The 23,841-nt window shown below is 41.7% G+C and overlaps 1 protein-coding gene across 1 annotated transcript in view; it reads left to right on the top strand.

Moving 5' to 3' along the window:
- Window positions 1-880: 880 nt before the first annotated feature.
- Window positions 881-23,841, top strand: part of LOC109570213 (membrane cofactor protein-like) — a 38,182-nt gene continuing 15,221 nt past the window's right edge. The window contains exons 1-3 of the mRNA XM_070767689.1: window positions 881-1,162; window positions 6,048-6,236; window positions 6,540-6,642. Of these exons, the coding sequence (XP_070623790.1) occupies window positions 1,120-1,162; window positions 6,048-6,236; window positions 6,540-6,642 (335 nt within the window). The 5' untranslated portion in view covers window positions 881-1,119. The remainder of the gene's footprint in view (window positions 1,163-6,047; window positions 6,237-6,539; window positions 6,643-23,841) is intronic.

The raw sequence follows: 23,841 nt of genomic DNA, 5'->3' as shown, positions 1-23,841 counted from the left end.
AGTTTCCTGAATTATTCCTAACTAATGCCAAAGACTGAACAAAGGACCCAGGTGTCCGGACAGTCTGGAATGCCCCAGGTCCAGACTGCAGTCCTGAGGGGTGTCTGGCCGACCGTGACACGCTGTCTGGGCTTAGGTTTTTATCCTCAGGTTGATTCTTTGAATCAGGTTGATTCTGCACTTGATTCTTTAATCCAGACTTCCAGAAAAGGGACAATAATGACCCCGCCAGCCCTTGATTCCTTTCCACCCTCCCTGCGTAGGGTGATAACAGTCTGTTCACCAAGAGGCGGTGAACCAGATATTCCCGTCGAGTCGCCGCGGCTCTCCTTCAGGTCTGCAGGGAGAGGAACCAGAGACATCCCGTGTGTCGGCGGAGGCGCACAGACGTCTGCGAGCCCACCGGGAACCCTCTGCAGCGCCGCGCCCCGCCCCTCCAGTCGCGGGCGCCACCAGTCCAGGCGCACAGACCGCCCCTCCGGGCACACAGATCGCCCCTCCGGGCACTGGAACCTCCCCTCCGGGCGCGGAGACCTCCCCTCCAGCGCGGGAACCGCCCCCCCCCGGGTGCGGGGACCGCCCCTCCGGGCGCTGGAACCTCCCCTCCGGGAGCGGGGGCCTCCCGTCCAGCCGCACGGACCGCCCCTCCGGGCACACAGATCGCCCCTCCGGGCACTGGAAGCTCCCCTCCGGGCTCACGGACCGCCGCCCGGGACCAGGGACCGCCCCTCCAGCGCGGGAACCGCCCACCCGGGTGCGGGGACCGCCCCTCCGGGCTCTGGAACCTCCCCTCCGGCCTGGGGCCGCCCCTCCAGGCTCACGGAGCTCCCCTCCGGGAGCGGGGACCGCCCCCCGCGCCGAGGCCCCGCCTTGCAGCCCGCCCACTGGCCCCGCTAGACCCTCACCCCGCCCCCGGCACGGCCCAGCCACGCCCCTCCGCGTTACCGCTCTGGACACCTTGTGAGTTTGGGGATTGTTGCGTCTGACAACCGAGCTGATCTCCGCCCGGCTGGGCTCAGCTTTCCCGCTGGTCTCCCCGAAAGTGACAGAGGCTTTCATATCGCGCAAGCCCCCTCCTGGTCGCCCCGAGAGTCCCCTTTTTGCTGGTGCCTCGTAGGGATGCTTTTGGCGGTCCTCGTGCTCCTGCTGCCCGCAGTCTCCGGTAGGAGCCTGCAGAGTGTGCGCGAGGGTGGGGAACCGGAGCGGCTCGCGAGGCCGGCCGACTGGAACCGAGGGTGGGAGGAGATTTGCTTTTAGTCTCTCGGGAGAGTCGTGGGGCTGCGTCCACTCCGGGGTCATAAGGAATTGCGGTAGAAAGCGTGACCAAAGGGGACCACGTAGCGCTAGAAGAGACGCCTTGCTTGTTGGTGCGCACTCAGCGGTGCGGGGTGATGCGCGCAGCCGGGATTTACCAAGGGGCAAACTGGGTCACTAGCAAAAGCTTGCAGGGTTTCTGCGACTGAGCCACTTGGGGACGGGCCTGCTGGCCTGTTGGTGGTGGTGATGGCTTGCTTTTGAGTTCTCAGGTGCCTGGGGATATTGGTAGACTGGTTCTGTGCCTGTGTATGTGTGGAGGGAGGGGAGAGGGTGGGCGGGGAGGTTTGCTGTCTGTACTCTGGGCAGGTTTCTAACAGGAGTGAGTATTTGCATCCTGCTCCCTGGGCTGGGGAGGGGGGGCGGTGTCCGTGTAGGGTGTTCTCTAGTGTGACTTTTGTAGAAGTGGCCACCCAGCGGTGCCAAGTTGGGAACCTCGTGTGGTGCATATAATGGTCAGGTGGGAGAAGTCGCTGTGTACTCTGCCTACACCCCCACGTTCCCAGCCCCGCTTGGTGATGGAGGCTGTGGGCTCAGAATCCAGGAGGCAGCATAAGAAGTCACCATCCTTGTGCCCCGGGTGCTCATGCCATTGACACTGGCAGCAGCAAGGCGCCAGTGACCACAGAGGCATAAGAAGTGATAAGGTGGCCACTGGGCATATTATCCTGACAGAGGCAGTGGGGGGTGAAAAGTGCTCACTTGCCTTGATTGCCAGAGGCGGCGCTGGACCATCCAGCTGACTCAGCGGTAAAGAATCTGCCTGCGATACAGGAGACGCCACTCTATCCCCGAGTGGGGAAGATCTCCTGGAGAAAGGCATGACAACCGACTCCAGCATTCTTGCCTGGAGAATCCCACGGACAGAGGAGCCTGGCAGGCTACAGCCCATAGCGTCGCAAGGAGTTGGACACGACTGAAGTGGCCTAGCATGCACGCACATAACGTCAAGCGGACTGTCATAGGTAACCCAGAGCCCCCAGCCACCCCAAGACCCAGTCTTGCCCACCAGAAGGCTGAAGACACAGCCTTACCCAAGAGTGGGCCCACATTAACCCTAGGATCCCTGGTACCCCAAAACCAGGTGTAGAACAGGGTCTTGTCTGCCAGGAGGTCAACATAGATCCCTGACCTGGCCTAATCCATGAAAAGATGGACACCAGCCCCAAGAGCCCCTGAGCCTCAGCCCACCCACTGTGTGTTAACCCCAACTCCAGGACCCTGTCCCTGCCCACCTTGAGCCTGGTACTGCTCACCAGCACCAATACCAAGACCCACAGAGCCCCAGCCCACTAGCAAGCTGACACAACCTCCAAGATGCCTTGCGCCCCTCAGCCAGCCATGTTGGGATCTGACCTTACCCATCAACTGGTCAACACCAGCTATGGAACCCACCTGTGCCGTGACCCCAGCCACCAGCAGGCTGACACCAGTTCTGGGGCCCCTAACCCTGCAGCTGCCACCCTGAGACCAGGTTCTATTCCCCTCCCCCCAAACAAAAACACCCACACACGTCTCCACATCCAGCCACTTTGTGACCTGGTCCTACCTATCAAAGGGCTGGCTCCAGGACTGGGATTTCCCTGACCTTGCAGCAAATCATACGAAGATCCACACCTACACACCAGTGACTAGCAGCCTCAACACAGAACAGAGCCTGGCAGTCATCCAGACCAGGAGCCCGGCATTCCTACAGTTGTGCACACAGTAGTCAGACCACTACAGCAGAGGTGTTCGGACAGCCCAACCTACGATTTCTGAAGACAAGATATGGCTTGGCATTCAGTACCTTTCCTTTACAACTGATGATGTGTCTGCAATCCGGTTTCATCTTCCCCACCAACTAGAATCTTCTTTATGTGGCACTTTTTTCAAGTTTGATTAAAAGAAAATGTGTTGTAGGATATAGATGTTCTTGCTTACGAGCATTCTATCCACCTTTTAGAATGTTAGTTTATACAAACATGGACTTAAGTTTCAGTGAAATTGATTTTGGTATTCCTTTTAAAAAGTAGTTTGTGTGGACAGTGAGAGAAGGGGCAGGATGGTCAAGTTTCATTGAGGTCCCACTTTGATCAGAGACCGTAATTATCCTGAAGTTACCATCTGGGCATGGATCTGGGTTTGTGCTTGAGTATGAGAATTATTTTAAATTTTGCAAGCAGGTAGAGAGTCCTTGCCCGACTTTTGCAAGTGTACAGAAGATGAACAGTTCTCTTGATACGTATAGAGACTGTTTCATCTTCTTTAAACTCATCTGGAAAATTGAAAAACTGGGGATTTTCTGAATGCAAATCTATCATATTCTATAATGGCATACTATATAATGCTTCTTGTAAAAGTATAGCATTGCAGGCCAATAATAATTGTACTGTAAACCACCTGGAAAAAAGTCTTAGTCAAGATATGTTTACTTTGAAAATCCTCACAGGAATAAAGAATCCAGTATTTTGAATAAGAGAAGAAATTATTCAGATACATAAAGCAAATCAAATACATGAAACAAACAACACTTGTATAATTTAATTATGGGCATGCTATTAACTTGATTTCTTTCTTGGTTCCAGGAAGCTCTGAATGATGTTATACATTTCTATCTAGAATGGAATTGCATAGCATTTCTAGTCCATTTTTTCCCCTGATGTAAAATGAGAACGTATAGCTTAAATTGAGTAAATTTACTGTTATTAGTAAAATCCAACTCTATTTTTAATAACTGCATCCTTTTTGTTTATTTGTTTTTTGCTTTTGTTTTGGGCAGTTGATGGAGGTGCATTCATATATTCAGATCAAAATACTGGAAATGTTGAAAACATTTTGCCGATAGGTGGATTTCAGCACATGGTGTAAATGAAATGTCGGACAGAGTATCAAGAGAGGAATATGGAATTTAGAAAATGATAACAAAGGAGAATAATACTTCACTTGTTTAGAGTTCTCTCTTGACTAGTCTGTCAATCTGAAGACCTAGATCCAAGAAGTAATTACAGTAAAGTTTCCTCAGGGATCAAAATAGATCTATCTCCCTTCTCCTTTAGGTCCTTAACCTTATAGGAGAGGCCTCTGCATTCTTTTAGCACTTTAGGACTTTAAATATCATAATATTTTACATCATTTTAGAAGATTCATAAGATTTCCAAGAGCACAGATAATTAAAAGGAAGAGGACTTCCTGAAGCAGGAATAACACTGTTCTAGGGAAGAACCCCCCACATAAAAAGGCCAGAGGTAAAAAATTCTAAAATCATAGCAATATAGTTTACTGTCAGGATACATTGGATAAACAGCCACTGCAGGAAGATTTTAAGGGCATGTACAATCCATTAATCAGTGGATTAAGATTAAATCATGTTTACAGTAACATCCAAGAAACAAATTTTTTATGTGAGGTTATTCAAAGTAATAAAATTTGGTATTTAAAGGGTATCCATTTATTTATAAAATGTTCAATTCACTAACCTAGACAGCGTATTAAAAAGCAGACACATTACTTTGCTGACAAAGGTCCTTATAGTCAAAGCTATGGTTTTTCCAGTAGTCATGTATGGATGTGAGAGTTGGACTATAAAGAAAGCTGAGCACCAAAGAATTGATGCTTTTGAACTGTGATGTTGGAGAAGACTCTTGAGAGTCCCTTGGATTGCAAGGAGATCAAACCGGTCAATCCTAAAGGAAATCAGTCCCAAATATTCATTGGAAGGATTGATGCTGAAGCTGAAGCTCCAATATTTTGGCCACCTGATGCGAAGAGTGACTCATTAGAAATGATGCTGGGAAAGACTGAAGGCAGGAAGTAAAGGTGACGACAGAGGATGAGATGGTTGGACGGCATTACCAGCTCAGTGGACATCAGTTTGAGCAAGCTCTGGGATATGGTGAAGGGCAGGGAAGCCTAGCATGCTTCAGTCCATGGGGTCACAAAGAGTTGGACGTGAGTGACTGAACAACAACAATTCACTAATACAAAACAAATAGAAAGAAGTTACATTTTTAAATACTTTAGTCCATATTGATTTTGACCTATGAAATTCACAATGTTTATTTGATATTACCTCTAACCCAGTGTGGACAGAGTGTAGTACAGAAAGAAGGCATATGATCTCTGCCCTCTAGGACATTGCCTTCTGAGAGGAAACTGAGCCCAAACTATGGAAGAGTAATCTGATCAGAGAGCCATATACCTTACAAGACTTCTTAGGGAGAGGTGAGTTTTGAAATGATGAATTTAGAAAGTAGAGGGAAGGACACATACCTATAAATACATTTTAAAACCCAAAACATAGATGCTATCTTTTCAATCGTGTTGAATGAAAGTTCACCTTAAAAAAAAAGTTCACCTTATTCCTCAACAAACCAAAAAAGCTCCTAGATGGTTATTTAAAGTAAGCAAGGCGCATCCTTTGCTACTACTACCGCATGGGTAAAAGCATGGGCATGTATGCGTGCTCAGTTGTGTCCAATTCTTTTCGACCCCATGGACTCCAGGCTCCTCTGTCCATGGGATTTTGGATTGCCGTTTCCTCTTCCAGGGGATCTTCCTAACTGAGGGATCGGACCCAGATCTCCTGCGTCTCCTGCATCCTCAGGCAATTCTTTACCACTTAGCCACCTGGGAAAGCATGGGACAGTCATTGAATCTATTCTGTAGTGCCTACCTGAGGCCAGGCCGCAGTCCCCGGCTGATGAAAGAGATAAAGTACTTCACTTGCGTGTTCTTATTTTCTCTGTTCCTAGAGGCTTGTGGTGATCCACCAAGATTTAAAACTATGATGCTCCAAGGTGAGCCTAAACCCAATTATCGTCCTGGGGAATGTGTACAATATGAGTGTCGTCTAGGTTTCAAGCCCAAGCTTCCTGCTCTCCCCAGATCTGCTGTTTGTCAAGATAATAATACATGGTCGTCTCTCCAGGATGCCTGTGTAGGTAAATAAACAAACAAAAATGTTTTATAGTGCTGGATATTTACACACATCTTAGTGTGCCTATGTTTTTAGATATCTGTGCATTTGTTCAGGCTTTGAAAAATCCCCAGGGAATCTTTTTCTTGGTAATTGTTTACCTGGGTAAATATGAATCTTGTTTGGCCATATAATATGGAAAGAAAATAATAGTTAAATGAATAATAAGATTCCCATGAATTCAAACAAGCAATATAGACTTTTGAATTAGATTTAAATCTATTTTTTAAATTAGTATAAACCAACATATTTGAATATTTTCTTTTAGGAAAATCATGTCCTAATCTAGGAGATCCTGCGAATGGCCAAGTTAACTTCGTGAATGGAAGTGTTCTGTTTGGTTCACAGGCTCACGTTTCTTGTAATCCAGGGTAAGTAAGATGCTCATTACAGAACATAAGGTTCAGTATTACTAATTCCATTCCTCTTTTTAAACATTTCTATAAACTAGATTTCACTTTGTTTTCTATGTGACAAGTTGTACTTGTAGCCAAACAATTATTGCACTATTTATGAAGACCTGAAAAATGTGTTATTAGAAAGAAGCTTAAATTGAAGTAAAGCAAAACTGTACACTTACTATGTGTGTGTTCAGTCGCTCAGTCGTTTCCAACTCTTTGAAATCCCATGGACTGCCAGGGTTCTGCCAGGCTCCTCTGTCCAAGGAGCTTTCCAGGCAAGAATACCTGGGTGGATTGCCACTTCCTACTGCAGGGGATCTTCCCAATGCAGGGATCGAACCTGCATCTTTTGTGTCTCCTGTGTTGACAAGGGGATTCTTTAACACTAGCATCACCTGGGAAGCCCATATAACTTACTATATGTAATAACAAACCTATTGTATACATTAAAAATGTAGTAATCATGGTAACTTTATTCTTGACAATAATTTAAAATTGCCAATTCTTAGAGTTGAAATGGGGCTTATGGAACTAGGAAGTAGAACTGTCAACCAAAGATACTCTTATTTTGAGATAATCTGTAGTTTTAAGGATCTAAATTGATTTGCTTAGCCTGGATGATAATGTTGATCATAATCTCTTAATTGGAAAACCTTATTTTTGACGCTGCTACAAAGGAGTGAAACATCTCAAAAAGAGGTACTGAGCATTTAATAATAGCTTTTTTTCCCCCTATAGGGCTCCTTTAATATTACATATTGGAGATACTGGGCATTTATTTTTAAAATATGATTTTAGAATTAAAATGTAATACACTGGAATGCAAAAGGTTTTCTTAATACTAAGCATCTTTGCCTTTGTTCATCTTAGAGGAAAAATGTTCAGTTTGTCACCACTGAGTATGATATTGTGCTGTGTGTTTCTCGTGTATGGTATTGATTACCCTGAAGGAGCTTACATCTGTTCCTAGATTGTCGAATATTTTTTATCATGAAAAATGTAGAATTTTGTCAAATGATTCTTCTTCATCAGTTGAGATGATCATGTGGGTTTTTCCTCTTCCTTCTGCTGATGTGATATATTGCATTGATTGATCTTCATGTTGAACCATCCTAGCATTCCAGGAATAATTTCTTCTTGGTCATGGTTTTTAATCCTTTCTATATGCTGATGAACTGTTTGCTAGTATCACATTGAGGATGTTTACATCAGTATTTATAAGGAATACTGTTCTGTAGCTTGGTTACTTGTAATGTCTTATTCTAGCTTTGGTGTCATTATTACGCTGGTATCAGAATAAATTCAGAAGACTGCCTTCCTCTTCAATTTTTGTAAAACTTTAAGCTAAGAATTGGTATTACTTCTCTTTTAAATGTTTGGCAGAATTAAACAGTGAAGACATCAGATCCAGTACTTTTTTCATTATTGGGAAATTTTTGATTACTGATTCAATCTCCTCACTTGTCATAATCAATTCAGATTTTGTATTTTTTAATGAAGTCTTGGTAGAGTTTGTGTTTACATGAATTTGTCTTTTATATCTAGGCTGTCCATTTGTTGTCATAAAATTATTCATAGAAGTCTCACAATATTTTTGAATTCTGTAGAACTAAGGGAAATATCACCATTTCCATTTCTGATTTAGGTAATTTGATCTTCCTTTTTGTCTTAGTCCATCTAGCTAAGGGTATATCCGTTTTCTTCCTCTTTTGGAAAACCAACTTTTGGATTCATTGGTATTCTCTACTAATTTCCCTTCTGCTCTAATCTTTATTGTTTACTTCTTTCTGCTGGTTTTGTGTGTATATCTTTGTTCACTAGTCCCTTAAGTTGTAACATTAGGTTGATTATTTTAGAGCTCTCTTCTTACTTTTAATTAAATACTAGTTTACCTACAAACTAAATTAGTCCAGGTGCATCAGATAGGGATTTGATATTTCTATACATTTCAAAGTGATTAACATGATAAGTCTAGATACAATTTATCACCATACAAGGTTATTACACTTTATTGACTATTTTCCCCATTATATCCTTGCAACATCTCTTTTGTAACTAGAAATTTGTACCTCTTAATATCACTCATTTAATTAATTTCTCCCTCCACCCCTTCCCAGGGCAAACACTGTTTTGTTTTTTGTAACTGGAGTCTTTTCATACTGTTCATGGGGGGAGGCCTGGCATGCTGCAGTCCATGGGGTCGCAAAGAGTCGGACACGACTGAGCGACTGAACGGAACTGAACTGAGGGTGGAGTCAGTTTCTGTTTTTTTGTTTCTTCATTTGCTTTGTATTTAAATTGCAAATATAAACGATATCATGCAATATTCTATTTTTCTGTCTGACTTGTCTCACTTAGCATGATATTCTATAGGCCAATCCATGTTGTCACTAATGACAAGACTTCCCAGCTTTTATGGCTGACTTATAGTCCATTGTGTGTGTGTGTGTGTTCTTAATCCAGTTAGTCTATTGAAGGGTCTTTAAATGAATATAATCATTTTATATTAGTTCAGTTCAGTTCACTCTCCCAGTCATGTCCTACTCCTTTCGACCCCATGGACCTCAGCACGCCAGACCTCCCTGTCCATCATCAGCTCCCAGAGTTTACTCAAACTCATGTCCATTGAATTGGTGATGCCATCCAACCATCTCATCCTCTGTCGTCCCCTTCTCCTCCTGCCTTCAATCTTTCCCAGCATCAGGGTCTTTTCAAATGAGTCAGTTCTTTGCATTAGGTGGCCAAAGTATTAGAGTTTCAGCTTTAGCCTCAGTCCTTCCAATGAATATTCAGGACTGATTTCCTTTAGGATGGACTGGTTGGATCTCCTTGCTATCCAAGAGACTCTCAAGAGTCTTCTCCAACACCACAGTTCAAAAGCATCAGTTCTTCAGCACTCAGATTTCTTTATAGTCCAACTCTCACTGGAAAAACCACAGCTTTGACTAGATGGACCTTTCTTTGCAAAGTAATATCTCTGCTTTTTAATATGCTGTCTAGGTTGGTTACAACTTTTCTTCCAAGGAGCAAGCGTCTTTTCATTTTAAAGTCTGCCACTGTTTCTACTGTTTCCCCATCTATTTCCCATGAAGTGATGGGACAAGATGCCATGATCTTTGTTTTCTGAATGTTGAGTTTTAAGCCAACCTTTTCACTCTCCTCTTTCATTTTCATCAAGAGGCTCTTTAGTTCTTCTTCACTTTCTGCCATAAGGGTGGTGTCATCTGCATATCTGAGGTTATTGATATTTCTCTTGGAAGCCTGTGCTTCATATTAGTTAGCCTACTAAAATGAATATAATCATTTTAACAGTGTTTAACTCTTCTAATCAATGAGCATGGTATATCTTTCCATATTTTTCTGTCATCTTCAATTTCTCTCATTGTACATTACAGTACCCCAAGTAAAGTAGAGGTCTTTTACTTCCGTTCTTAAGTTTATTGCTAGGTACTTTATTCCTTTGATGCAATTATAAATGGGATTGTTGTATTAATTTATCTTACTGATAGCTTCCTTTCAGTGTATAGAAACACAACAGATTTCTGAATACTAATTTTTTATCCTTCAACTTTACTGAATTTATTCAGTTCTGTTCAGTCACTCAGGCATTTCCAACTCTTTGCGACCCCGTGGACTACAGCACGCCAGAGTTCCCTGTCCATCATCAACTCCAGAGCTTGCTCAAACTCATGTCCATTGAGTCAGTGATGCCATCCAACCATCTCATCCTCTGTCATCCCCTTCGCCTGCCCTCAATCTTTCCCAGCATCGGGATCTTTTCCAGTGAGTCAGTTTTTTGCATCAGGTGACCAAAGTATTAGAGCGTCAGCTTCATCACCAGTCCTTCCAATGAATATTTAGGGTTTATTTCCTTTAGGATTGACTAGTTTGATCTCCTTGCTCTCCAAAGGACTCTCAAGAGTCTTCTCCAGCATCACAGTTTAAAGGTATCAAATCTTCAGCACTCAGACTTTTTTATTGTCTGGCTCTCAAATCCATACATGACTACTGGAAAAACTGTAGCTTTGACTAGATGGACCTTTGTTGGCAAAGTACTGTCTCTGCTTCTTAATACACTGTCTAGGTTTGTCATTGCTTTTCTTCCATGGGGCAAGCATCTTTTAATTTCATGGTTGCAGTCACTGTCCACCGTGATTTTGGAGCCCAGGAGAATAAAGTCCGTCACTCTTTGCGTTATTTCTCCATCTATTTGCCATGAAGTGAGGGAACCAGATGCCATGAACTTCAGTTTTTGAATGTTGAGTTTTAAGCCAGGTTTTTCACTCTCCTCTTTCACCTTCATCAAGAGGATCTTTAATTCCTCTTCACTTTCTACCATAAGGGAGGTGTCATCCGTGTACCTGAGGTTGTTGATATTTCTCCGGCAATCTTGATTCCAGCTTGTGCTTTATCCATCCTGGAATTTCACAGGAGGTACTCTGCATATAAGTTAAGTAATATATTATCTTGAATATTACCTATATTATACTGAGGTATGTTCCCTTTATGGGGAATGTCCCAGGTGGTTCAGTGGTAAAGAATCTGCCTCAATGCAGGAGCCATAGGAGACGAAGGCTCAATCCCTGGGTTGGGAATATACACTGGAGAAGGAAATGACAGCCCACTCCAGTATTCTTGCCTAGAGAAACCCATGGACAGGTGAGCCTGGTTGGCTACAGTCCATACAGTCACAAAGAGTGGGACACACCTGAGCACGCATGCAGTGCTTTCTTCCTTCCCTCTATATCCATGTTGTTGAGAGTTTTTATCATAGATGGATCTGGAATCTGTTAAAAGCTTTTTGCATCTGTGAGATAATCTATGATTTTTATTCTTCAGTGTGTTATTATAGTGTATCACATTGACTGATTTGTGACTTTGAACCATCCATGCTGCCCTGATAGGGCTTTCCTGGTAGCTCAGCTATTAAGGAATCCACCTGCAATGCAGGAGACCCCAGTTGGATTCCTGAGTGGAGAAGATCCCCTGAAGGAGGGCATGTTAATACACTCCAGTATTCTTGCCTGGAGAATCCCCATGGACAGAGGAACCTATAGGGTGACAGTCCATGGGGTCACAAAGAGTCAGACATGACAGAGCGACTAAGCACAGCACATGCACCCCTCAGATAAATCCCACTTAATCATGGTGTATGACCCTTTTAAAGTATTTTTTTATTTATTTGCTAATATTTTACTAAGCATTTTTGTATCTAAGTTCATCAAGGATATTGGTCTGTAATTTTCTTTTGGTGTCTTTGTCTGGCTTAAGTATTAGAGTGATTCCAGCTTTTTACAATGCATTTGAAAGTGTTTCTTTCATTTAAATTTTTTGAAAGAGTTTGAGAAGGATAGGTGTTCTCTTTCAATTCAATAAGGCATAGTTAGTTTGCAGTATTCTATTAGTTTCAGGGGTTCAGTTCAGTTCAGTCACTCAGTCATGTCTGACTCTTTGCGACCCCATGAACCGTAGCACATCAGGCCTCCCTGTCCATCACCAACTCCCGGAGTTCACTCAAACTCACGTCCGTCGAGTCAGTGATGCCATCCAGCCATCTCATCCTCTGTCATCCCCTTCTCCTCCTGCCCCCAATCCCTCCCAGCATCAGAGTCTTTTCCAACGAGTCAGCTCTTCGCATGAGGTGGCCAAAGGACTGGAGTTTCAGCTTTAGCATCATTCCTTCCAAAGAACACCCAGGACTGATCTCCTTTAGAATGGGACTGGTTGGATCTCCTGTACAATAATGTAATTCAAAACTTTTATAGATTAGACTTGATTTATCATTATTATAAAATATTGGCCATATTACCTGGGTTATACAATATATTGTTAGTTTGAGAAGGATAAGTGTCAACTCTTCTCACAGTGTTTGTTAGAAGTCTCCTCATGTGACTTTTGTTTGTTGAGAGTTTTTTTGTTAGTGACTTAATTTCATTACTGATAATGAATTAGTTAATATTTTCTCTTTCTTCCTGGTAGAGTCTTAGGAGATTGTGCCTTTCTAGGAATTTGTGCATTTCTTCTTAGCTGTTCATTTTATTGCCGTATAGTTGTTCATGGTAACCTTTTATGATCCTCTTTGTTTCTTTACTGTTGGTTGTAAGTTTTCCATTTTGATTTCTGATGTTACTGATTTAGGCCCTCTTTTTTTTTTTAAATTGTTGAGTCAGACTTAATGTTTTAACATTTTTTTTTAATGTTTTCCAAGTACCAGGTCTTTTTTTCTTTCATCTTTTTTTTTTCTATTTCATTTATTTCTGCCTTGATCTTTATGATATTTTTTTCCTTCTACTAACTTTTGATTTTGTTTGTTCTTCATTTCCTACTTTCTTGAGGTATAAGTTGGTTTGTTTAATTGAGATTTTTCTTGTTTCCTAAGGTAAGCTTCTATTGCTATAAAGTTTCCTCCTGGAACTGCTTTTGCTGCATCTCATAGATTTTAAGTCATTGTATTTTTGTTTTCATTTGTCTCCAGTTTTTAAAAAAATTGTTCTTTGGTTACATGAGTGGTCCGTTCATTGTTTATTAGCATAATGTTGAGCCTTGTTAGTGTTTATAGCTGATTTCTGGTCCCATGTCTTTGCTGTCAGAAAGAATGCTTGATGTGATTTCAATTTTCTTTACCAAAGCTTGTTTTGTGGCCTAGAATATGACCTATCCTGGAGGAAGTTCCATGTGTCCTTCAAAAGAATATATATTCTTTTGCTTTTTGGATCTATGTTCCATACATATTTATTAAGTTCATCTGATATAATGTATCATTTAAAGCTAATGCTTCCTTACTGATTTTCTGTCTATATGTCCTTTGATGTATGTGTGTTGTTAAAGTCCTGTTCAATTGTTGTGTTGCTGTCAATTTCTCCCTTTGTATCTGTTATATTTCCCTTATATATTTAGCGGATTGTCTATTGTATACATATGTATTTACAGTTGCCATTTTCTGGGCTCCAAAATCACTGCAGGTGGTGACTGCAGCCATGAAATTAAAAGACGCTTACTCCTTGGAAGGAAAGTTAGGACCAACCTAGATAGCATATTCAAAAGCAGAGACATTACTTTGCCAACAAAGGTTCGTCTAGTCAAGGCTATGGTTTTTCCAGTGGTCATGTATGGATGTGAGAGTTGGACTGTGAAGAAGGCTGAGCACCGAAGAATTGATGCTTTTGAACTGTGGTGTTGGAGAAGACTCTTGAGAGTTCCTTGGACTACAAGGAGATCCAACCAGTCCATTCTGAAGGAGATCAGCCCTCAGATTTCTTTGGAAGGAATGATGCTGAAGCTGAAACTCCAGTCCTTTGGCCACCTCATGCGAAGAGTTGACTCATTGGAAAAGACTCTGATGCTGGGAGGGATTGGGGGCAAGAGGAGAAGGGGACGACAGAGGATGAGATGGCTGGGTGGCATCACTGACTCGATGGACGTGAGTCTGAGTTAACTCCGGGAGTTGGTGATGGACAAGGAGGCCTGGCGTGCTGCGATTCATGGGGTCGCAAAGAGTCGGACACGACTGAGCGACTGATCTGATCTGATATCTTCTTCTTGGACTGATCCCTTGATCATTATGTATGGTTCTACTTTGTCTCTTCTACAGTCTTTGTTTTAACTCTATTTTGTCCGGGTAAGTATTTGTATTATAACTTTCTTTTGCTTTCCATTTACATGGAATACATTTTTTTATTCCTCCATTTTCAGACTTTGTGTCTTTATATCTGAAGTGAGTCTCTTTGATGCAGCATATCATTAGATCTTCTTTTTTACCCCTTTACCCACTCCATGTCTTTTGACCATTGTTTCTTTTACATTTAAAATAATAATTGGTAGGTATCCATGTTTTGTCATTTTCTTAATCATTTACTTAATCGTTAATCGTTAATGATTTTCTTAATCATTTGTTACTGCAGTTCTCCTTCATTCTTCTTTTGCTATCTTTCTTTGTGATTTGATGAGTATCTTTAATGTTGAGTTTGGATTTGTTTCTTTTGTGTGTGTGTGTGTGTGTGTGTGTGTATTATAGATTTTTGGTTTGTGATTATCATGAGATTTTTATATAAAACTTCATGATTGCTTAACATTGCTGATTTCTTAAGTTCAAATGCATTCTAACTACACTTATTTTTACTCTTCTCCTCTCATGTTTAATGTTTTTGACATCATATTTTATAGTTCATTGTTTTGTGCATCCCTTATCTTATTTTATATCTGTGTGTGTGTGTGTGTGTGGGTGTGTATGATTTGACTACTTTCGTCTTTTAACCTTCCTACTAGTTTTATAAATGGTTTATCTACTACCTTTCCTGTATGTTTCACTTTACAAATAAGATAATTCCTTCATAATCTTCATATTTTTTAGTTGTGGTCTTTTCTTTTTTACTTAAAAAAAATCCATTTAACATTTTTTTGTAAAGCCCATTTAGTGGTGCTGAATTCTTTTAGTTTTGCTTGTCTGTAACATTCTTTCAAATCTAAATGATATCTTTGCCAGGTACGGGATTTTTATATATAGATTTTTAGCTTTCATCCCTTTAACCTTATCATGCTACTGCCTTTTGATTTTCAAGTTTCTTCTGAAAATGCTTATAATCATATGGGAATTTGTTATATGCAGCCAGCTGCTTTTCTTTTGCTGCTTTTAAGATCTCTCTAATTTCTGCAAGTTTCATTGCAATGCATCTTGGTGTGGGTCTCTTTGGGTTCACTGTGTTTGGGACTCTGCTTTCTGGACCTAGAAATCTATTTCCTTTCCCATGTTAGGGAAATTTTCAGTTATTTGTTCTTTAACTAAATTCTCTGCTTCTTTCTCTCCCTCTTCTTCTTCTGGGGCCCATGATGCAAATTATTTAGTATGTTTGATATTGTCTCAGAGAGCTCTTAAACCATCTGCATTTTTCTTCCATTTTTTTTCTGATCAGCTTTAGTGATTTCCACTATTCCATCTTCTAGTTGCTGATCCATTGTTCTGAATCATGTAATCTACTGTTGAATCCTTCTGGTGTCATTTTATTACAACTACTGTGTTCTTCAGCTCTGTTCAGGTTTTTAAAATATTTCATCACTTATTAAATTTCTTACTATATTCATACATTCTACTTCTGACTTTTTTGAACTTTCTTATAATCATTACCTTGAACTTTTTATAAGGTATATTGCTTGTCTCCACTCCAGGTAGTTCTTTTTCTGGGCTACTTCCTTGCCTTAAAGGCTACTTTTCTTGCCTTATTTTACCTAATTCTCTGTGCTTTCTTTTAGCTTTTTTGTTCCTAATTTCCAGCATTACTTTTTTCTTTTGTGTCTAGTTGATTCTTAAAGTGAAATGAATAGTTTCTGCATTATTTCCTTTTTTGTACATTCTATAGCTATTTTGTTTATGGTTACCATTGGGATTACATTTAACTTCCTACAGTTACAGAAACTCAAGTTGAATTAATGCCAAATTAACTACAAAAACTGTACTAGCAAACCACCTGTAATCCAATGCTAACTTTTAAAATTGCCTATGAATTTACTTTTAGTGAGATCTTTATTTTTCCACAACAATTTGAGTTACTGTCTAGTTTCCTATTATTTCATCTTGCAAGACTCCCTTAAGTGTTTCTTACAGTTGAGGTCTCAGTAAGTTCAGTCACTCAGTTGTGTCCAACTCTTTGCAACCCATGGACTACAACATGCCAGACTTCCCTGTCCATCACCAACTGCCAGAGCTTACTCAAAGTCATGTCCATAGAGTCGGTGATGCAATTCAACCATCTCATCCTTTGTCATCCCCTTCTCCTACCCTTCTGCCTTCAATCATTCCCAGAATCAGGGTCTTTTCCAATGAGCCAGTGACTCATCAGGTGGCCAAAGTATTGGAGTTTCAGCTTCAGCATCAGTCCTTCCAATAAATATTCAGGACTGATTTCCTTTAGGATTGACTAGTTGGATCTCCTTGCAATCCAAGGGACTCTCAAGAGTCCTCTCCAACAACATAGTTCAAAATCATCAATTCTTCAGCACTCAGCCTTCTTTATAGTCCAACTCTCACATTCACACATGGCTGTGGAAAAACCATAGCTTTGACTAGACGGACATTTGTTGGCAAAGTAATGTCTCTGCTTTTTAATATGCTGTCTAGGTTGGTCATAACTTTCCTTCCAAGGAGCAAGTGTCTTTTAATTTCATGGCTGCAGTCACTATCTGTAGTGATTTTCGAGCCCCAAAAGATAAAGTCTTTCACTGTTTCCATTGTTTCCCCATTATTTGCCATGAAGTGATGGGACCAGATGCCATGATCTTAGTTTTCTGAATGATGAGTTTTAAGTTTTTTCACTCTCCTCTTTCAATTCATCAAGAGGCTCTTTATCCTTCTTTGCTTTCTGCCATAAGCGTGGTGTCATCTGCATAACTGAGGTTATTGCTATTTCTCTCCACAATCTTGATTCCAGCTTGTGCTTCATCCAGCCCAGCATTTCTCTTGAAGTCTTCTGCATATAAGTTAAATAAGCAGGGTGACAATATACAGCCTTGACATACTCCTTTCCTGATTTGGAACCAGTCCATTGTTCCATCTCCAGTTCTAACTGTTGCTTCTTGACCTGCATACAGATTTCTCAGGAGGCAGGTCAGGTGGTCTGGTATTCCTATATCTTTAAGAATTTTCCACAGTTTGTTATGATCCACACAGTCAAAGGCTTTGCCATAGTCAATAAAGCAGAAGTAGAAGTTTTTCTGGAACTCTCTAGCTTTATCATGATACAACAGATGTTGGCAATTTGATCTCTGGTTCCTCTGAGTTGGTTCTAAATTCAAGTTCTAAATCCAACTTGAACATCTGGAAGCTCACAGTTCACGTACTGTTGAAGTCCGAATTGGAAAATTTTGAGCATAACTTTACTAGCATGTGAGATGAGTGCAATTATGCAGTAGTCTGAGCATTCTTTGGCATTGCCTTTCTTTGGGATTGAAATGAAAACTGACCTTTTTCAGTCCTGTGGCCACTGCTGAGTTTTCCATATTTGCTGGCATATTGAGTGCAGCACTTTCACAGCATCATCTGTTAGGATTTGGAATAGCTCAACTGGAATTCCATCACCTCCACTAGCTTTGTTTGTAGTGATGCTTCCTAAGGCCCACTTGACTTTGCATTCCAGGATGTCTGGCTCTACGTGAGTGATCACACCATCATGGTTATCTGAGTCATGAAGATCTTTTTTGTATAGTTCTTCTGTGTATTCTTGCCACCTCTTCTTAATATCTTTGCCTCTATTAGGTCCATACCATTTCTGTCCTTTATTTTGCCCATCTTTGAATGAAATGTTCCCTTGGTATCTCTAATTTTCTTGAAGAGATCTCTAGTCTTTCCCATTCTACTGTTTTCCTCTATTTCTTTGCATTGATCACTGAGGAAGGCTTTCTTATCTCTCCTTTCTATTTTTTGGAAATCTGTATTCAGATGGGTATATCTTTCCTTTTCTCCTTTGCCTTTTGCATCTTTTCTTTTCTCAGCTACTTGTAAGGCCTCCACAGACAATCATTTTGCCTTTTTGCATTTCTTTTTCTTGGAGATGCTCTCGATCCCTGCCACCTGTACAATGTCATGAACCTCCATCCATAGTTTTCAGGCACTCTGTCTATCAGATCCCTTGAATCTATCTGTCACTTCCACTGTATAATCATAAGGGATTTGATTTAGGTCATACCTGAATGGCCTAGTGGTTTTCCCTACTTTCTTCAAATTAAGTCTGAATTTGGCAATAAGGAGTTCATGATCAGAGCCACAATCAGCTCCCAGTCTTGTTTTTGCTGACTGTATAGAGCTTCTCCATCTTTGGCTGCAAAGAATATAATCAATCTGATTTTGGTATTGACTATCTGGTGATGTCCATGTGTAGAGTCTTCTCTTGTGTTGTAGGAAGAGGGTATTTGCCATGACCAGTGCGTTCTCCTGGCAAAGCTCTATTAGACTTTGCCCTGCTTTGTTTTGTACTCTGAGGCCAAATTTTCCTGTTACTCCAGATATCTCTTGACTTCCTACCTTTGCATCCAGTCCCCTGTAATGAAAAGGACATCTTTTTTGGGTGTTAGTTCTAGAAGGTCTTGTAGGTCTTCATAGAACCATTCAACTTCAGCTTCTTCAGCATTAGTGGTTGGGGCATAGACTTGGATTACTGTGATATTGAATGGTTTGCCTTGGAAATGAACAGAGATCATGCTGTCATTTCTGAGATTGCATCCATGTACTGCATTTTGGACTCGTTTGTTTACTATAATGGCTACTCCATTTCTTCTAAGGGATTCTTGCCCACAGTAGTAGATATAATGATCATCTAAGTTAAATTCATCCATCCAGTCCATTTTAGTTTGCTGATTCCTGAAATGTTGATGTTCACTCTTGCCATCTCCCGTTTGACCATTTCCAATTTGCCTTGATTCATGGACCTAACATTCCAGGTTCCTATGCAATATTGCTCTTTACAGCATTGGACTTTACTTCCATCACCGGTCACATCCACAACTGAGTGTTGTTTTTGCTTTGGCTCCATCTCTTCATTCTTTGGAGTTATTTCTCCACTGATCTCCAGTAGCATATTGGGCACCTACTGGCCTGGGGAGTTGATCTTTCAGTGTCCTCTCTTTTTGCCTTTTCACACTGTTCATGGGGTTCTCAAGGCAAGAATAATTAAGTGGTTTTCCTTCTCCAGTGGACCATGTTTTGTCAGAACTCTCCATCATGACCCGTCCGTCTTGGGTGGCCCTACATGGCATGGCTCATAGTTTCACTGAATTAGACAAGGCTGTGGTCCATGTGATCAGATTGGTTAGTTTTCTGTGATTGTGGTTTTCATTCTGTCTCCCCTCTGATGGAGAAGGATAAGAGGCTTGTGGAAGCTTCCTGCTGGGAGAGATTGACTGTGGGGGAAACTGGGTCTTGTTCTGATGGGTGGGGCCATGCTCAGTAAACCTTTTAATCCAATTTTCTGTTGATGGGTGGGGCTGCGTTCCCTCCCTGCTGTTTGACCTGAGGCCAAACTATGGTGGAGGTAATGAGGATAATGGCCACCTCCTTCCAAAGGTCCCATGCACGCACTGCTGCACTCAGTGCCCTCAGCACTGCAGCAGTCCACGGCTGACCCACACTTCTGCTGGAGACTCCTGGACACTCATGGACAAGTCTGGTCAGTCTCTCGTGGGGTCACTGCTCCTTTCTCCTGGGTCTTGTGTGCACAAGCTTTTGTTTGTGCCCTCCAAGAGCCTGTTTCCCCAGTCCTATGTAAGTTCTGGAGGCTCTGTGGTGGGGTTGATAGCGACCTCCTCCAAGAGGGCTTATGCCATACCCAGGTCTACTACACCCGGAGCCCCTACCCCTGCAGCAGGCCACTGCTGACCCGTACATCCTCCGGAGACACTCAAACACAGTTCTGGCTCAGTCTCTGTAAGGTCTCTGGGTCCTGGTGTGCACAAGGTTTGTTTGAGCCCTCTGAGCATCTTTGGCGGGTGTGGGGTTTGATTCTAAACGCATTTTCACCCCTCCTATTGTCTTACTTAGGTTTCTCCTTTGCCCTTGGATGTGGGGTATCTTTTTTTGGTGGGACCCAACATTCTCCTGCTGATGGTTGTTCAGCAGTGAGTTGTAATTTTGGAGTTCTCAGAGGAGAAGAGGAGTGAACATCCTTCTACTCTGCCATCTTGGAGTCAAATATAAATCACACTTCTAGTTTTCATTCCAATCCCAAAGAAAGGCAATGCCAAAGAATGCTCAAACTACCACACAATTGCACTCATCTTACATGCTAATAAAGTAATGCTTAAAATTCTCCAAGCCAGGCTTCAGCAATACGTGAACCATGAAATTCCAGATGTTCAAGCTGGTTTTAGAAAAGGCAGAAGAACCAGAGATCAAATTTCCAAATTCCGCTGGATCATCGAAAAAGCAAGAGAGTTCCAGAAAAACATCTACTTCTGCTTTATTGACTATGGCAAAGCCTTTGACTGTGTGGATCACAATAAACTGTGGAAAATTCTTAAAGAGATGGGAATACCAGACCACCTGACTTGCCTCTTGAGAAACCTATATGCAGGTCAGGAAGCAACAGTTAGAACTGGACATGGAACAACAGACTGGTTCCAAATAGGAAAAGGAGTACGTCAAGGCTGTATATTGTCACCCTGCTTATTTAAGTTATATGCAGAGTACATCATGAGAAACACTGGGCTGGATGAAGCACAAGCTGGAATCAAGATTGCCAGGAGAAATATCAATAATCTCAGATATGCAGATGACACCACCCTTATAGCAGGAAGTGAAGAAGAATTAAAGAACCTCTTGATGAAAGTGAAAGAGGAGAGTGAAAAAGTTGGCTTAAAGCTCAGCATTCAGAAAACTAAGATCATGGTATTTGGTCCCATCACTTCATGGGAAGCAGATGGGGAAACAGTGGAAACAGTGGCTGACTTTATTTTTCTGGGCTCCAAAATCACTGTAATGGTGATTGCAGCCATGAAATTAAAAGACATTTACTCCTTGGAAGTAAAGCTATGACGAACCTAGGCAGCATATTAAAAAGCAGAGACATTACTTTGCCAACAAAGGTCTGTCTAGTCAAGGCTATGGTTTTTCCAGTGGTAACGTATAGATGTGAGAGTTGGACTATAAAGAAGGCTGAGGGCTGAAGAATTGATACTTTTGAACTGTGGTGTTGGAGAAGACTCTTGAGAGTCCCTTGGACTTCAAGGAGATCCAACCAGTCCATCCTAAAGGAGATCAGTCCTAGGTGTTCATTGGAGGGACTGATGTTGAAGCTGAAACTCCAGTACTTTGGCCACCTGATGCAAAGAGCTGACTCATTTGAAAAGACCTTAATGCTGGGAAAGATTGAGGGCAGGAGGAGAAGGGAACAACAGAGGATGGGATGGTTGGATGGCATCACTGACTCAATGGACATGGGTTTGGGTGGACTCTGGGAGTTGGTGATGGACAGGGAGGCCTGGCTTGCTGCGGTTCATGAGGTCGCAAAGAGTCGGACACGACTGAGTGACTAAACTGAACTGAAGAGCATGAGAATGAGTGTTCATTACATTTGTTGTTATGTTCAACAGCTATAACCCAAAATATTCTTAAAAGGTCAGAAATTCTGAGACATGTCCAGGTTCTCTGTTCCAAAGCACGGCCAGCACCACACACACCTCTTTTCCCCAGAAGTCTGTGCATGTCCAGGAGTCTCCAGTGAAGGTGTGGGTCAACAGTGACCTAGTGGTCACGGTCTCTCCGTTTTTATTCCTGGAAAGGTCCTACTTTCTCCATAACTTTCGAAGAACAGTTTTTTTCTGGATAGAGGATTTTTGTTTGATAGTTGTTTTTTGTTTGTTTGTTTGTTTATTTTTCTTTTAGCACTTTGAGTATATATTCTCACTGTCTTGGGGTTCTGAGTTCCTAATGAGAAATTTCATAATCTTGTTTAGAATCCTCTCTATGTGATTATTCTCTCTCTTTCTTGCAACTTTCAATATTCTCTCTTTGTCTTTGTCTTTTGAAAGCATGAGTATTACGGATTTCTTTGAGTTCATCTTAGGGTGAATTGAGATTTTGTCATGTTTATATTCACATCTTTAATCAAATTTGGATAGTTTTCTGCCCTTATTTTTTCAAATGTTCTCTCTCTCTCTCTGCTGTCTTCTCTACATTGTCTTTCTGAGAGTCCTACATTGTATATGTTGGTAAATCTGTTGGTGTTCCACAGTTCCAAAGATTTTTTAGGCTCTGTTCATTTTTCTTCAGTCTTTTCTCTTTCTGTTCCTCAGAGACACTAATTCCATCATCCTGTATTCGAGTTCTCTGATCCTTTCTTCTTTTTGGTCAAATGTGCCTCCCATGGATTTTTAAAGTCCATTATTGTGCTTTTCAACTCCAGAAGTTCCTTGAGCTTTCTTTCTAGTTCTTCTGCCTCCTGTTTGAGATTTCCATGTTTCACACATATTCTCTTGACTTCATGATTTCTTCTTTTACTTCTTTAAACATCTTTAAGCTAGTCATTTTGTTTTTATTTTTCAAATATTACTGAGGGCCTACCCTTGGGGGTTAGGCGGGAGGCCTCTGTGAAGTCAAAGCAGGCGCTGGTGGAGAGGCATTATTTGACCTCCTTCTGGAGGCAGTTTGTTGGTACAGCCACGTTTGTTCTTGTGGCAGGTGGCGGCATGAAGATTTAGGTGAGCATACACTTGTGGGAGATCATTTGCAGCAGTATATTTTGGGGCAACCTTGCAGAAGGAAGTTCTCAATGATGCCACCCCACAGGCAAAGCACCAAATGCAAGGTGGATTAATTTTTTTAATTGTTGATTAATGGCTCTGTGCTGAATATCAGCCTGATGTACAAACTGAGATATATTTCCGGTCTTTCCTGAGCCATCCCCTAGGCACACACTGTCACTTTCTCATTTTCCTGCATGTGCAGTTGCTTTTGAATGTCCTAGTAGTTAATGTCTGGCCCCTATAAGGGGAAAACTAAAAAGGAAGTGGGGAACAAAGGGCACTTGATATTTAAGCCCCTTGAAGGTTACTTCAGCCAGGGCAGAAGGGGATTACAAGAGTAGGGGGAGGTGTGTCAAAAGTGACTACCTGTTTCTTTGTCTAATTATCTGTGATCAGAAGCAGCTATTAGTGATAAGAACACAGATCCTCATATTTGGAGGACGGGGTTCTTTTTGAACACCTTGGCTCCCACAAGTAACTTGTAAGCTGCTCTGGGAACACATGCAGAGAACCCTGCCACACGGCTATGGGTGAGGATGGGTAGCTACCACTGTGCTAAGGTAAGAGTTGAAATGGACCAAAATAAGCCAATTTACCTAAGTCTTCACCTGGACGTTGTAAACCATCAGCAGAAGTCAGAGTTCCAAAATAGTGACACCAGGCAGATTCTACCAGTGCAATTGTTATCAAGGTGGGGAGACAGATTCCTGATGCCTCTTAAATTGCCATCATACCAGAAATAAACATTATAATCTAAAATCAATGAGTGAGTCTTGTAGAAGAGTCAGCTGGAAGCAGATAGGGTATATTTAATTTAATCAATTAGAAATAAAGGAACATTCAGTGAGTATTTATAGAGAGAGACCCTGCTAGGTACTTTGAGGAATGCCAAAAGTTTAATACATAGATTCTTCCTAAAGAGGTTGTATCCTTTTTGAGAAATAC

The sequence above is a fragment of the Bos indicus genome, chromosome 16, assembly GCF_029378745.1.
Source record: "Bos indicus isolate NIAB-ARS_2022 breed Sahiwal x Tharparkar chromosome 16, NIAB-ARS_B.indTharparkar_mat_pri_1.0, whole genome shotgun sequence".
Lineage (NCBI taxonomy): Eukaryota > Metazoa > Chordata > Mammalia > Artiodactyla > Bovidae > Bos > Bos indicus.
This window is presented reverse-complemented; position numbering and strand designations above follow the sequence as displayed.